The following is a 15,639-nucleotide window of genomic DNA, read 5'->3' on the forward strand; positions in this document are numbered from 1 at the left end:
TAAAAAAAAACATCAAAAGTTCAACGTAAGCCAGCATTTTACATACATTTTAATACGTTGCCATTGCTGGCTAAAACGTCAAGGTGTGACTGGGCCTTAAGTTTTGTATCAAAAGAACAAACTCACTTATTGATGCCATGGCATGCATTTTGGTTTCTTTCTCCAGCATTCTCATGCCTCACTCCCCTGGGGTTTGAATCTGGAGGAATTCCTGATGAACGTATCTCAGCATCATCAACCTATTACAGTAACGTCTGGCTGCCTCACCAAGCCAGGCTTAACTACCCTGTCAATGGCTGGACCCCGAGCTCTGACAGCACTCGCGAGTGGTTGCAGGTGGGGAAAATTGTTTGTTCGGCCTCTGGTTCTCCAACACAAAGACTTAGATGTCTCTTGCGAACTTGTGACCTAACTTGTGGTTTTTAAAGTTTGGCACTGACATTGTACATTAATAAACAACCAGCAGAGAGACTCGTTCTTCAGATTACACAAAGGTATAGTAAACATTTACAACTTGCATTTGCATCATCTTGTTTCTCCATTGTTCCCATCCGACAGAGACACTTGTTTTTTTTTTTTAACCCCCCCCCCCTTTCCCCTTTTTTTCCTCAATCATCAATCTCTCGATGGGAGAGATTATTGCAATCGGACTCTTTGCCAGTGAGTGTGTCTGAACACAGATCTATATTTATTTATTTATTTATTTTTTTTTTTTTTTTTTTGCAGACATTGTCAAGGCTCGTATGAGAGCTTACACACAACGCACAGCAAGGGGGGGGGGGGCATGAGACAAGAGGGGCGGGAGTGGGAAGGACAAAACAGTGGGGAACAGACATTAGGAGATCTGTGGAAGGGAGAGGGATGGGACGGGGATCATGGGGAATAGACGATGGACATTACAGGGACTTTCAGGAAGGAAAGCAGGGAATTTGAAGGAGGTGAGCTTGGGTGGATTATCGGGGGTAGAAAAGATCGAGGATTTGGATGGGGGATGATAAGAGGTGGTGGTGAACAGCTGTTTTGAAGGCCTGGAGGGAAGAATGCGATTGAATAGAGTGAGGGAGTTTATTCCAAAGGTGGGAAAAAAAGAGGAATGAAAGAGTTAAGGTGAGCAGTGATTCGTGATTTTGATAGTTTTACCAGAAGGGGGTTGTTGGAGGACCTTGAACTCCCTGCAAAAATGTGGTGGGGACAAATCACAGAGAGAGCAGGGGAGGTGGGGGGCGAGGCTGGAGAGGAGACGGTAGAAGACAGCAAGACCACCGACCAACCTGCGGTGATTGAGTGAGAGGCCCAAAGACTCAGCCTCATTGCGGGAGATGTCAATTATCCGAAATGCCTTGGTTTCTACAGCGTGAAGCCGAGAAAGGTGAGAGGCAGGAGCACCAGCCCAGAGTGGAGAGCAATACTCCATCATGTTGTGGACGAAAGCTTTGTAAGTGGTCAGGAGCTCAGATGGGCCGAGGAAGGACTTTGCACGATGGAGGATTCACAGTCAGCGACTGACTTTGGAGGCGAGGTCTGAAATGTGGCTTTCCCAGGAAAGGTCATGGCAGATAGTGAGACCCAGAAGCTTGAAAGAAAGGACTTCTTCCAGAGGATTGTTGAGAAAGTGGATGGGGGGGGTTTGTTAAACTCTCCTTTCGGAGAGACGTAGTGAGAGTGTGACATTTGTCCGGATTGAAAGACATGTTCCACGTTTACATTAATACAGATCGTTCATTCTCAGATCTACAGTAATCTATATACCTTGCTAATGCTCTGCATTGATAAATGCTCAATGTTGGTAGTCATTGTGACTTGATGATAACCAGGTGACGCTGAGGTCACACCATGTCATCTTTTTCATGCTCAACCTGTCACATGTTGCAGTAACTGTATTAGGGACAAGCATAAATCTTCATCTGATTTAATTTACAAAGTTAAAACTGTTTGTAGAATTTTATTTGAGGTGAACTACACAATCATTCCACCCTTGAGAACTTTCCTGGTGACCCTATCTGATCAGGAATGGCTTTTGATGAAACTGTTTGCACAACTTTCCCTGCGATGTGTAAAGGTCAAACCTTGTCTCGTTCAAAACTCTTCCATGTACCTTGAACTTTTTGACAGAAAAATTTTTGGTTTAGTCCTTTTAGGTCTCTCTCCTAAATCTTCCTTTGCTTTTCTCATAAAATGTTTCCCTGCACGTTGCTGAACACCTGGAAATGATCAAATAGAGAAAAAAACATGTCTGTGGGGAAAAATGCAATTCAGCACCTGAACAGTTGTCTCTGATCATCTCTCCCTTTGTGTTTGTTTCACTGTCTGCTGAGGTTAATCTGCAGGGTTCTAAGCTCGTGTATCACTACACACTTTGGTCATCCTCTGTCAACAACACTTTATGGTTTTAAGATTGCACACTCTGCAGACACATAGTGAAGAACAGAGTGCTGAGAACTCATGGATGTGTGTGTGTGTGTGTGCGTGCGCGTGAGTGTGCTTTCATTCGAACTTCAGGCCTGGCCAACTGGTTCATAAAATACTTGGGCCTTAGCTATCCCCCACAAAGTATGATTTACATACATACATACATACATACATACATACATACATACATACATACATACATACATATAGTCCGTGGGCATATGTAACAATTTCTGGATTTGTCATTTTTGGGGTAGATTCGTGTTACCCATGTCTAAACACATCTAGAAACTTCACTGGTTAAGAAAAAAAAAGGGTGCCAGTTTTTTACCATTAACATTTAGGGCCTCCATTTTGAATTTCAAAATGGCCACCGCCGAAAATCTTCTTTTAAAAATAATATTGCAAATTAACCATAACTATTCATTCAAATGTCATACAATATTTATTTTATTTTATCTAAACTCATATAAAGGGGACAAAGATTCATTAGAAGCAAACTAAGAGCACTAGAAATACTCTAAATATTGGAAAAAATTCAAGATGGCCACCTGATTTCGGGGGTTTTCTATGTAAAATGCCATTTCTTTTGAACCAATAGACATAAGAAGATGTTTTTGGTGTCGAATCATATGTTTTGGCACAGGAGGATTCCAATAATAACAACATATTTATGAGTGGAACACTCTTTGCCAATCCTCCAAAACATTTAACAGAAATAATATAGAGCATGTAATTCAATATAAATTTATTTGGGCGGTTGTACAATTAGAAGATGGATAAGTTTTTTTTAAAGGTATGAAAATTCTACATGTATAAATCAGAAGTGTCAATTTTACTGATTAAACATTTATAATTGTCATTGCTTCAATCATCTTCTCGATCTTCGCCAATCCTTGGTGGTATTATGTTCGTACAGCTTTCGCCTTCCCCACCACATTTGCAAAGTTTGGTACAGACCACACTGTTTCCTCTGCATGAGCACCTTCTTGAACACTTTGATTTCTCACAGTTCCACCTGACGAGCTGCAGCGCTGAGACTGGAGCTGGTGCAACCTGAGAAAGAACAATCAGTAGCTTTTTGTCTTGGTTTCGCCATCCCAAGGTCAAAGGGTCAAGAAAAGTTGGGTTCAATACCATATCCTGGCGCCAGATATTACACTGGACATGGGCACGGCGTACATGTTCAATCCATGCTCCCCGAGTCGGTGGAAGTTTTTCAACTCCTTGTTCATCTGTGAATTGCTTGAACAAAAACCATCTCAGCATCTTTGCATGATTACTTTGCATGATCTTTGCATGATTACAAAACCATGATTACTGCAGAATGGTTGCCAAGTAGTGGTGTTCTTCGTAGAGCCAAAAGTAGCACATCAGTGTCTTGTTAATATATGTGGACATTCATTCCATTGCTCGCAACTTCTACAGCATGATAAATTATAAGAGTGTCCGCCTCTTCCTGTGTGCTGACACCGGTCATTGTTTCAACTTCATAATTCGTCATGACCTCTTTCCGTGTTGCAGTCATAACCTTGATGGTACTGTAGTGGATGAGATGATGGGAAAGATAGAGAGTTAGTGAATCCTTTGTGCTGCTGCTGGTGAGAAACATCTTTTTGTCTTTGATGCCTGTTGAGTCTTGAACAATGTAGGATTTTGTTCCCTTCAACTTGCCTTTCCGCCGTTCTCTAATCTGCTCCTTCAGTGATGCATTCTTGGTGTAATTGTCAAATATAACTCGCACTTGACAATATCCACGAGCCTTTGAGTCAATGAGTGTGACAAAGGATGTTGCAAGTTCTTTGCAAGTCTTGAAATTTTTGACTGCCATTAATTCCTGTACCACTCCCATTCCATCAACTACAAGACATGTCTCAGATCCCTCTTCAAACTCGGCAGGTTGTGCAGAAGCTTGAGCTGTGTCATTGGCCACCAGGTCTTCCAGAAGCTTTATCACTGTGCTCTTGTCTGTAGTGGGATGAATAGATCCATCTGGTGCCATGAGAATTTTGTTGGTGTAGGCAAACTCATGCATGCCAATCACTTCTTGACACAACAAGCAGATTCGAAAGTCAATGCAAGGTTCAGTTGCACGCTTCTTACATGATGGTTCTCCACAGGACTCTATAGTTAATCTGGAATCATAACCATAAGTGAAATTAACAAGTTGCCATAAATTTCAATGCCTTAAGTATTTTATAGGATGGGATGTCCACTGTGCATTTTTGATCTTCTGAAATAAAGCAGTAAGTTATTTGGTTCACAGTGGATATGCATCATATTGCAAGCAGAAAATATTTGTCAGATACCAGTAATAAGTGTCACATTCATACCAATATTTCTTGACATTAACATCAAACCTGTTGATATCCGTGCAAACAGAGTTCAGATGAACAGTTGTCTCAACTAGAATGCATTTGGTACCCAAACTCTATTTGCACACACTTTGAATTATATGTTCAAAATAACGTTAAATATCGAAAAATCATACATATAGGGTAAAAACGGCATCCATTTTGAAATTCAAAATGGAGGCCCTAAAAGCTAATAGAAAAACTGGCACCCTTTTTTTCTGAATCAGTGAAGTTTATAGATGTGTTTAAACACGGGTGCCAAGAATCTACCCAAATTTTTGCTTTTTTTACATAAGCCCACAGACTAATACATACATACATACATACATGACTTTTTCATGGCTATGTATGTGTATATATATATATATATATATATATATATATATATATATATATATATATATATATATATATATATATATATATACAGTTCTGTGCAAAGGTTTGGGTTGTTACCCTCGCCGAAGGAGAGGGTATTGTATTTGGGTCCGTTTGTCTGTCCATCTGTCCGTCTGTCCCTTTGTTTGTTACGTGCAAAATCGAAGATTTTTCAAGTATATTGGTCAGTCGATTTTGTTATTCTATCTGTCTTTTTGCCGCCTACAGGTCACAATTTTAAACCGATCTTCACGAAACTTCAACACATAGTAGCGTTTATCATAAGGAAGAAGCTGATTGTTTTTGAGGTCAAAAGGTCGAAAGGTCAACATAGGTCCAAGGTCAACAACTCGGTGGTATTTCTAAAATCCTCAATTTTCATCCGATTGACTTGAAATTTGAAGAGGATTTATTATTTTGCCAAAACGACGTTTTTGCAAGATATGTTAGTCGGCTTGTATGTTTTTTTTTTGTCTGTAATCACGTATCGATCACCCTGCAGAGCACAGTTATCATTGGAAATTTTTTGTAACTTCGCATATCAGAGTCCTATAGAGGTCCCTTTCAGCGCATAGGATTTTCAAGGTCAAGGTCAAAGGTCAAGGTCACTTTGTCGCAAATCAGGGGAGTCGACAAAACCCTTATTTTTTGAGTAATTTTGATCGGATCGTCTTCAAACTTCATGAGAATATAGTTCATGGTCTGGCGCTCAGCTGAATAATTTTTGGTGGCGATCGGCCTTGACCTTCATGGTTAGCACATCAGGTCGAAAGTTTTTGACCCCAAGGTCAGATTTTGAAATCTTAGGTACCATATCGTGTAATACCTCAAATTGAACACCTCGATGAGTGCTTTCTAGATATGTCAAGCTTGAGACATGATGACGTCATTTGGTGACGTTATGAGGCAAACGCATATTTTTCATGATTACTCTGTAGAACGATTCTCATCGGAATCTCTCGTAGGCAGATATTCCTCAAGGAGTCGTTCCTGGTGGATAGCAGCTCTGTTCACCTCAGTGTGACCTTAAAGAAGTCACACGTGGTCACCTTTTGGCAAGATACTTGGTTTTGTTATATTTCCGGTCACTGAATTAAACCAACAAATTATTTTTATGGTCAACACAGACCAAAAGGTCAACATAGGCCCAAGGTCAACAACTAAGTAGGTATTTCTGAAATCCTCAATTTTCATCCGATTCACTTGAAATTTGAAGAGGAGATATATTTCAGGCCACTGAATTCAACCACCAATTATTTTGGAGGTCCACATAGGCCAAAAGGTCAACGCAGGCCGAAATTCTAAAATTGTCAATTTTCATCAGATTCACTTGAAATTTGAAGAGGAGTTGCATATTTGGTCATTGAGTTCAACCACCAATTATTTTTGAGCTCAAATTTGTTTTGTGGACTTTGCAAGTATCATGCTCTGCACGACGTTGTCTTGTTTGTTTGTTTGTCTTCACCGAACTTTAGTTTTTCTCTGCAACTTGTTGGATTGAGACAAAATTTTCACCAGAGGAGTGACTACTCCTATAGAATGTTAATGATAATTATGACGTCATCGGTCACATGGTGTGGCAGCCATGTTGGAAAAACAGAATAACTTTGGACCTCTGTCTCTGAAACCGCACCAAGGAAAAATTTAAACTTGGCAACATAGCAAGTACTCCTCATGACGAATGTGTGATTTGTTATGACATCATAGGTGCCTTCATTATGACATCATATTAGCATATGTGGAATGCTACGTCTGATCAGTATGAAAGGTTTTGAGAGTCATCTCGGTATAAAATGGTCAACAGTAAAAAAAATGTAATGACATAATCAGTCACGTGATTTGGCAACCATATATATATTTTTAAAAACCCTTCAAAAATCTTCTTCTCTGAAATGATTGAAGAGATCAAGGTGAAGTTTTACAGGTATGACTGCCTATCCATGAAGAACAAAATGTTCACACATTTGATGTCATAGGTCACATGGTTTGGCAGCCATATTGGATGTATCCTAAAACCTACAAAAACCTTCTTCTCCGGAACGGCTGGATATATCAAGGGGAAACTTCACACACATTATCCCCAAGCCTTGGGGCTACCAGGGTATTCACAAATAATTGATAAGTCACATGGTCTGGCAGCCATATTGGATTGAGTGAAAATCTTTAAAACTTCTTTCTCATGAACCACTTCATCAATTACCATGAAACCTCAAAATTATGATCCGGTGGTGATGAGGAATATATGTTTTAAATTTCGACCTGATCAGATGTATGGTGTGGCAGCCAGAATTATTCAATTTTTTGAATCTTGGTTCTTTTTTATGTTTTTTTCTTTTTATTGGAATAAGGCTCACTTGACTGTGCCTGGATTGGTTTGAGGGTCGAGTCGCAGCTGCTGAAACACAAATCCTTTCCATGTGCCTCCTGATGGCTCCATCTTTACTTTTTGCTTATTAATTATGTTACACAACAGTACACAAACACTGCACAAAAGTCCTGGCGAGGGTCTGCAATCTCTGTTCGCTATTTTTCTTGTTTTCACTTTTGTGGTGCTATTCCCCATTAAACATTTGTGAGATGTTAGAAGTGTGAAATATAGGTAGATAACAATTCACATATCTGTGAAAGTCAATTTAATATCACAGTTACCTTTAAGTATATTAAATGAATTCGGAAATTGAAAAAAGCTTTATTGTTGCCATATACATGTTATATTATCATGTGCTGGTCAGAAAATATTCAGGGTCAGAAAAGCCATTTTTGTTTCATTTATCTCACCTGACCTCACCCCCTTCTAGCTGGTGATCAGCAGGGCAGAGACAAATCGTTCATGTGAGAGGTTTGTTGCGACCACGTTATGCAACTTTTTATGTTTTGGACTCGATCTGTTCCTTGCTGCCTCACCAACTTAGATGGGTTCATTTCTATGCCTCTGCTGACGAAGTTGCCAGAGGCATTATGTTTTTGGGTTGTCCATCTGGCTGTCCATTCGTCTGTCTGTGAGAAGTTTTTGTTACCGCAATAACTTAAAAACGTCTGAAGGCATCGAAGTCAAGCTTGGTACAAGTATGTATAATGATGCAATGATGAACTGATTCGATTTTGGAGTCAAGAGGTCAAAGGTCATGTTCGGTAAAAATTGTGTTACCGTGCTAACTTGTGAACCTGTGATTGGATTTTGACCAACCTTGGTACAAGTATGTCTGATGATGTAAAGATTAACTGATTAGATTTTGGCATCAAGAGGTCAGACATCATGTCAGGTAAAAATGTGATACTTGTGAACAGCTAAAAGGATTTAAATCAAACTTGGTGCAAGTATTATAATGATAGAATCATGTGGGTTGAGGCATACCGGTCGGCATTGCCACGTCTAAGAGTGCCGTTCTAATTATTTAGTGGAACGTAGCTCGGTTAGAAGTAAACGATTTTACAGTATGTCACCCTGATGAGCTCAAATAAGAGTGAATCCAGTCAGTATCCCCCGCATTCATTTACTTGTGACCATTTAATCTCAGTCTTTAAAGACCTGAGTAGCCTCACATAAGCCATCATAGTTTAGAGGTTATGCGGTGGTTTGAATATGCGCATAACGTCAGCATTATGTCATATTCAGGGTCAGAAGAGCCATTTTTGAAGTATACAGTTTATGATTGAGAAAATAAAAGGTGAGGATTACACTGAGAAAACCAATGCTGAGAGATACAGAATAAATTTCGAACTTGCATCTGTCGATGCTGTTTGAACTCATTGTTACTTGTACTCTACAGTATATATGAACAGCAAGCCGAGAAAGTAATTTTTGAGGATGTACTGTGTATATGAATGAGTAAATATGGAGACGAGTAAAAGAGGATTTATTAACTTACATTGTGACAATGTCCATTCTGCTTTCCTTCACAAGATTTTCAATTTTTATTCTTTGGTTTGGAGTGAATTAATCTATCCATTACATTCTCAGAAATCATGCATGAATGATCATTACCATCTTCATTATGGGGCCACTGGTAATCTTTCCATTTCTCTATTCACTGATCAACATGTTAGTAACACTCACAACAAATAGATAATGATGCAAGTGAGAGCTATGTTGCAAAGTGAAAGATTAACGGTGAAATGTTTGGTTTTTTTATTTATTATATATCCAAAGTACATGGATTACTGAGATTCAAACTCAAACTCTTGGCTATGGTGACTTTGTGTCAACATAGTCCATTGGTTACATGTAATGTGCTTTACATTTGCACACTTTTTGACCCTTGATCTCTGAGTACCATAGTGCAAGCTAGCTGGTTCCCACAAACCTCTCACCTCATGCCGTAATGACCTTTCTGACAGGTTGACCTCGGAGAGCTCCTTGCGGTGACAGCCATAGCCACGCAGGGAGCGACATCTCAGGAGAGCAAGCGCTTCTACTACATGACCTCATACAAGCTGGACGTTAGCGCCAACGGATTGGATTGGCGTGCAGTGAAGGAGGGACGAAGGGCTAAGGTATAGGACAGGTTTAACTGTATTGTTGCAAATGAGCAAACTGAACAAGCAATACCATCGTCCAATGAGAAAGTAGTGTGGCATCTGATGTCTGTGCATGCAGAAAACCTGGAAGATAGTAGGTTTTGTCATTGTGTGTGTACGATAAACAAGAAAGTTTCGTTTTGATGTTTGCCTTTCGACAAACACCTCTTGCTGTGGACTCTCTCATTCCGCAAGTCCATTCTTCCACCATTTACATTTAAACCACTGCCTAGTCGGAAACTGACCTGCGAGCTTGGAATCTGTGAGGGCGATTCAAGGTTAACCTGATTCTTTTGTTCAAGATGCAAGTAAAAATAAATAAAGACAGTGAGGAAACATTTGGAATGATGGTGGCAACATCTGGAAACTCACGTTTTGTAATCATATCAGAGCTTTGCAATGCATTCATGGCATTTCCAAGACGGCCGTGAACATAGTGCTTCGTGTACTGGGCGATAGCATTGTGTAATGACATTTCTTGTGAACAAAAAGGTCAAAACACCAGATATTTTCAGATTAGCTGTACAGTTGGGTGGTGCATGTTTCTCATGCAGAAACGGGTTTACGTGGTGTTGAAGGTTTAAACCGAGACTTGAAGCAGTAATGGATGATGAACATGCTTGCAAGCTGCCAGGGTGACTGAGAGGGACGCACATTTGTCTCTAAGCTGTCTTGCCTGGGTTTGAATCCCAACCCAGCTATAAACTGTCATCCTGGTGTTTCACAGGCAGGGTGACTCATCATTGAGTGGGCCATCCCTCGTATGGATGTTAAACGGGAGTCCTGTCTGCCAGCATTCATTGGTGGACGATAAAGATCTCACGGTTTCCTTCATGAAGAATAGGCGCGCTATCGCCGACACCATGGCCAAATTCAAAATTCCCATTCTCATCAACAAGGAGCATTGCATCTGTGACACAGCCACACCCCCAGCGATGATGCGACCCTGCAGCTATGTGTGGCATAGAAATGGATGAATGAGGACTCTCAGAAATCGACTTCGGCACGGGTGAACAATATAATGGATGCAGCACAGACTCGATTGGCCTCCTCCTGTATGCTTGTTGACCTCCTCCTGCAAATAGCCTCCTCCTGTGTCCTAAGTTTCCTTGAAATTTACCACCAAAGAGAGGACCACTGTATGTTCATCTCTGGCAGGCAATTACTGAAGCCATGTTCCTTTGTGACGCATAACTTTTAGCCATGGAATTCCATATACAGTATGCACGAACACATTTCCTGGGACGCCAGTGGAAATATAACTGTGTATTCAAGAGTGGGCGATGTGCAGCCATTTACACGTGCAGAGAAATGACGAATAATATTAACTGCATCCACAGGTGTTTGTAGGAAATGTGGATGAGACGAACGTGGTGCAGAACAAGCTGCCGAACTTCACGCTGGCACGATATGTCCGTTTACGGCCACAGACCTGGGAAAATGGGATCTCGCTTCGCCTCGAACTGTACGGCTGCCATATCACAGGTAAGGCCTGTGCCTTCATGCGATGCCATTCCTCGAGTCAGGTGAAACCCGAGGAAGTTAGATCTCTGTTTTTGCTGCTTATTTTCTTGCAAATGTTTCCTGTATGATTTATCATGCCAACAACCATGACATCCCAGGCAGTGGAGTTCCCACATTTTGAAGGAGGACATCTACTGTACCTACAGAAAAGTTGGTGCACAAGTTAAGGAAGGTCTTTCACTTGAAAACCAACGTTTTGTGCACGTGTTGCAAACTTTCACCACCTCGCAAAATTTGTATTAAATAATAAAACATTGTTATTTAGGATAGAATTTGGCAGTCACTGTATCCAGATGTTCATATTGTTGACCAAGGGTATGTGCTCGATGTGAGTAAGTCACAGCAAGACGCGATTGTCAGACTTGGGAAGAGACAGGATACGTGCAAAAGGTCAAAGCACATGTGAGGCAGAATGAAAGAACATTGGGTCAGCATTGCAAGCTGTGGGTCAAAGAAAGCACCGACACCTGGCGTGCAGGCTCGGGTGCATCTTGAATGACAACACAATTGAATGATTGCTCCCTTGGATCGATGGCCATGAAAGTACTTCGCAACAAGTATCACACCATTGATAGTTCAGTAAGAAGGTACTCCCGATGATCATTCATGGCAGTCGAGTCCAAAGAAAGACGCAGTCACATGACCCACTTTTCAGACTTCATCGTCATCATCCCAATTTATGTGATGACAGGCTGTCCTAAGTTAAGTATCCAAATCACCCATTGTTTACATAACATCATGGCAGCCTGTCTGTTGGTGTTGTTCTTTAATGGCCACAATTATTCCCACCTTCTCGTGGGGTTGGCCAGGGAAAGTTTCGCCCAAGTCTATCAAAAACCAGCTGGCTCAGCCTGATGTTCAACAAAGTAGCTTGGAGCAGGAATTTGTAATTTGTCCATGGTTCTGGACATAGCTCGTCTACTCTTCTTCAGGGATATCATGGGATCTTTAACATCCACCAACTAATGTTAGCAGACGGACGCCTAGTTTAACATCCTTCTAAATGATGGCACACGCATTGATGCCTCGGCCTGCCTGCGAAACACCAGAATGAGAGTTTATAGCTGGGTTGAGATTCAAACCCAGGTTAGATAGCTCCGAGGCAAGAGTGCATATCCCAAGACTCTCCTGCCAGTCATATGGCCTGACAATACCTGAAATACACTATATCCTCCAAGCAGCTATACTGTCCATCCTGGACGTAACTGCTACCATTGTCATTCAACGGTTGAACATGCGGAGGATGTGCTTGATGTTTGGCATACCTTACCCAGGCTGGCTTGATATAACTGCAGCTGCATCATCACCTGGAAGTTTTTCCTTAGAGGATTCCACCAAAACCCTTTGAGGAAATTCCAATTGTCTGTGCAGCTGTAACTCAGCAAGTAATGGCCATACACAGTAGCAAATTAAGCCATAGCAAAGTGTCTGCACATTCTTGGTAGAGGAGAAAGCAAATGAGCCAGGTGTCCCTTTTGTTCCATGTGCCTTAAATTTGTAACTGAACGACAGTTTAGGTTCTTCATGTGTAAACACATGCATGGTCTATGTTTAGTGTCCATCATGTGCACCATGGAATCATTTTGTGAAGTTTATGTAAATTTATGTGTCACGACGTAACTTTACAATTCTGAGATGAATAATTATTTCTCACAATTCATTTTTTACCAAAGTTGGGAGATCGTGCTTGGTTTCTGTCCGAGACTTGGGGGTAATGTTACCGTTAAGTTGTGGACAGGCACACAAAGCCAGTAGGAAAAGACAAATAAACCTTGTTCTCCACTCACTGCAAGGAAGTTGAGTCGCCCCAGGAATCCGCCATCTGAGATACGCCTGAAACATCCTCCCAGATCCACCTGAAAAGGGCCAAGGGTGCATCCAGTGATTTTGTAGAAAAGGCACAGGCATCTGAACAAACAAGGAGCCATGGGAGAAACCTCCCCCACCCCCTCCCCCCCCCCGGAAATTGCTTCCTGTTCCTCTGGATATTGTTTCTCTCAACTCGATTATCATAGGAAGTTCCAAAAGGTTCATGAGGAAAGTCCTGCATATTTACCGAAAAAGAACCATGCTGGTCAAAATTGCTGGCTCTCCCATTCAAGTTTGCCTTCTCATCCTGATGAAACGTAGGTTGATGTCCGAGAGCGAAGTGATCTTGATGCCTCGCAAGGCCAACGTGGGAAAAAGACTTGAAGCGAGTGATGTCTAATTTCATCTCCACGTCTTCATCCTTCCGCCGTCGTGGAGCCACAGACGTCCAGTGAGCACTTTGGTCCCCATGAGACTTCAAGGAGCATGGAGCAAGACAAAGGCATTCACAGGCCGAGCATCTCAACCGCTCCCAAGGAGTTTTTCCTGTGTACTTCATTCTGCACTGGTTCCGTGTGCTCTGTGAGTGCGCCGCCATCACCATGGCTAAACATGTTCCGACCGTGACCAAAATTAACAGCGGGACCTCCTTTGTCATTGATTTTCAACTAATGATCCTCCAACGCTCCATGAAAAATACTCCCGCTTGATGAGTGGTTGCATTAGATGGGTGGTCCAGAATTTCAAAGGGACCCCAAATGGATGTTGGTTCTTCTCCAGCTTATCTTCCATCTCAATCAAACAGTCAGACCATCGTCAAGGCCTCCAGATGGAATGTATTCCATGAGGAATTTCCATTTGCATCAAAAAAAAATGTGATTCACTGCATTTCACTCCAGCTGCTCTGCATGTTTCAAAGAGAACCAGCAATGGCTGATTCTTACGAGTCACAACGAACGTCGGTTTGAATACGTCTGTTCGCAGAACAGCTTTTATACGTCTCATCAACCAGTCACAACAACATGTTCATGTAAACACTCGTTTTGACTCTGTTGCAGATCACTTGAAAACAAATACTGTTCTTTAACCAAAACTTGGTCTGTATCATGATCAAAGTCGAAAAGCCGCAAATGTACCATGTCAGTACGAAGAGCAGACGTGGGCTCTGTCGTTAGAGAACTTGCCATTGTGCTATCTATTCTGGGTTCGATTCCAGATGCAATGCTAGCACAGGTATGTTGCACCGCAGAGTGCACCATCCTTTGGAGATCTCGAAAATTGGACGCCATTCTGTTCAGGTGTGCCGGTCAAGTTGCCTGTTTGTGGTTAGTTGTATTTTTAGCACTGCCTGCAGTAGGTGGGAGTGCAGTGGTATGGATAACACATGAGCATGGTGGGCCAAATGACCCTCTCGTGTGCTTGAAAAATCCTTGCTTCCTTGTAAAATCGGAAGAATAAAATAAAAATATAGGACTTCAAAAAACAGCATCATTAAATTACACACAAAATCGCCAATTAGTTTAATCAGTCGTGAACATTCAAATAACATTCCAATATCATTCAATGGGAAAAAGGAATAATAATTAATTGTGTTGTGAAAAACATCCATTATTATGATTGAAATAGAACAACTTCTTACTTCTGGCTACGTGTGTGTGTGTGTGTGTGTGTGTGTGTGTGTGTGTGTGTGTGTGTGTGTGTGTGTGTGTGTGTGTGTGTGTGTGTGTGTGTGTGTGTGTGTGTGTGTGTGTGTGTGTGTGTTTTTTTTTGACTCTCCGCCCTAAAAATATAACCAAACTTTGAACACCTAGACAGCTATGGTAGCAGAACAACTACTGGGAAATTGACGGTTTGAAAGGTGGAACTCTAAATTGGATGTTTCAATACAAATAAAAATCGGAAGAACTAGAGAAAAAGACCAGAGAGTAAACACAATGAACAGCCCTTGCATATAATTATTAGTGGCTTTGAAAGAGAAGACCATGTGATGCAAGTGAAATGCAAAGTAACATTGAGAAAAAGGTAGACAATGGCTTTGCTCATTTCTGTTCAACTCTGACAGACTTCCCATGCTCCAAGCCATTTGGATTGGCGACAGGGGAGGTGAAAGACTGGCAGATGACCGCGTCGTCTGAGAAGGGTCCCAGCCATGCGGCCGCCTTGGCTCGTCTGATGGCCCCCCATCACGGCTGGACACCGAAGCACGAAGTTGCTGGAGAGTGGCTCCAGGTCAGTAATCCTCTTGTATTGCTTCCTAGTAGAGGTACGCGGCATTGCCTGGTCTATTTTTTGTGGGGGCCTAATACATTCCCCCACACCCACTAAGGAATGGGGTCGGGGATCATTTAATATGACCCTTCACATGGCAACATTGGCTTATTGGCACTATAGAGAGATTTTAAAATTGCCCGTTCAAGTCATCTGTCGAACTCGCAATCCCGTGAGATTTGAGGAAACCCCACGGAATTGTGACTGTCAAGTGACCATGAGACCTGAAACCAACAGGTCGCAAAATCACTTCGCACATTGACAAATATACTATACCAGGCAGGATGGTCACAAAGCCCCATTACCCCCCCCCCCCCAAACCATCATCTTCATCTGCCGTGGTACATTTCATGAGTAATATCGAAGATATAAACCTCTT

General features: G+C 41.6%; 1 protein-coding gene across 3 annotated transcripts in view; it reads left to right on the forward strand.

Annotated features, from left to right (window-relative positions):
• The window catches only part of LOC147030324 (neuropilin-1-like), a 77,976-nt gene that overhangs the window by 52,321 nt on the left and 10,016 nt on the right, over nt 1-15,639 (forward strand). For all 3 annotated transcript variants that reach the window (XM_085874250.1, XM_085874253.1, XM_085874251.1), the window contains exons 6-9: nt 167-336; nt 9,480-9,635; nt 11,000-11,144; nt 15,055-15,221. In XM_085874250.1, coding sequence (XP_085730376.1) covers nt 167-336; nt 9,480-9,635; nt 11,000-11,144; nt 15,055-15,221 — 638 coding nt within the window. The remainder of the gene's footprint in view (nt 1-166; nt 337-9,479; nt 9,636-10,999; nt 11,145-15,054; nt 15,222-15,639) is intronic.

The sequence above is a fragment of the Eptatretus burgeri genome, chromosome 3 (assembly GCF_056783735.1).
Source record: "Eptatretus burgeri isolate ZD-2024b chromosome 3, Ebu_testis_v1, whole genome shotgun sequence".
Taxonomy (NCBI): Eukaryota; Metazoa; Chordata; class Myxini; order Myxiniformes; family Myxinidae; genus Eptatretus; species Eptatretus burgeri.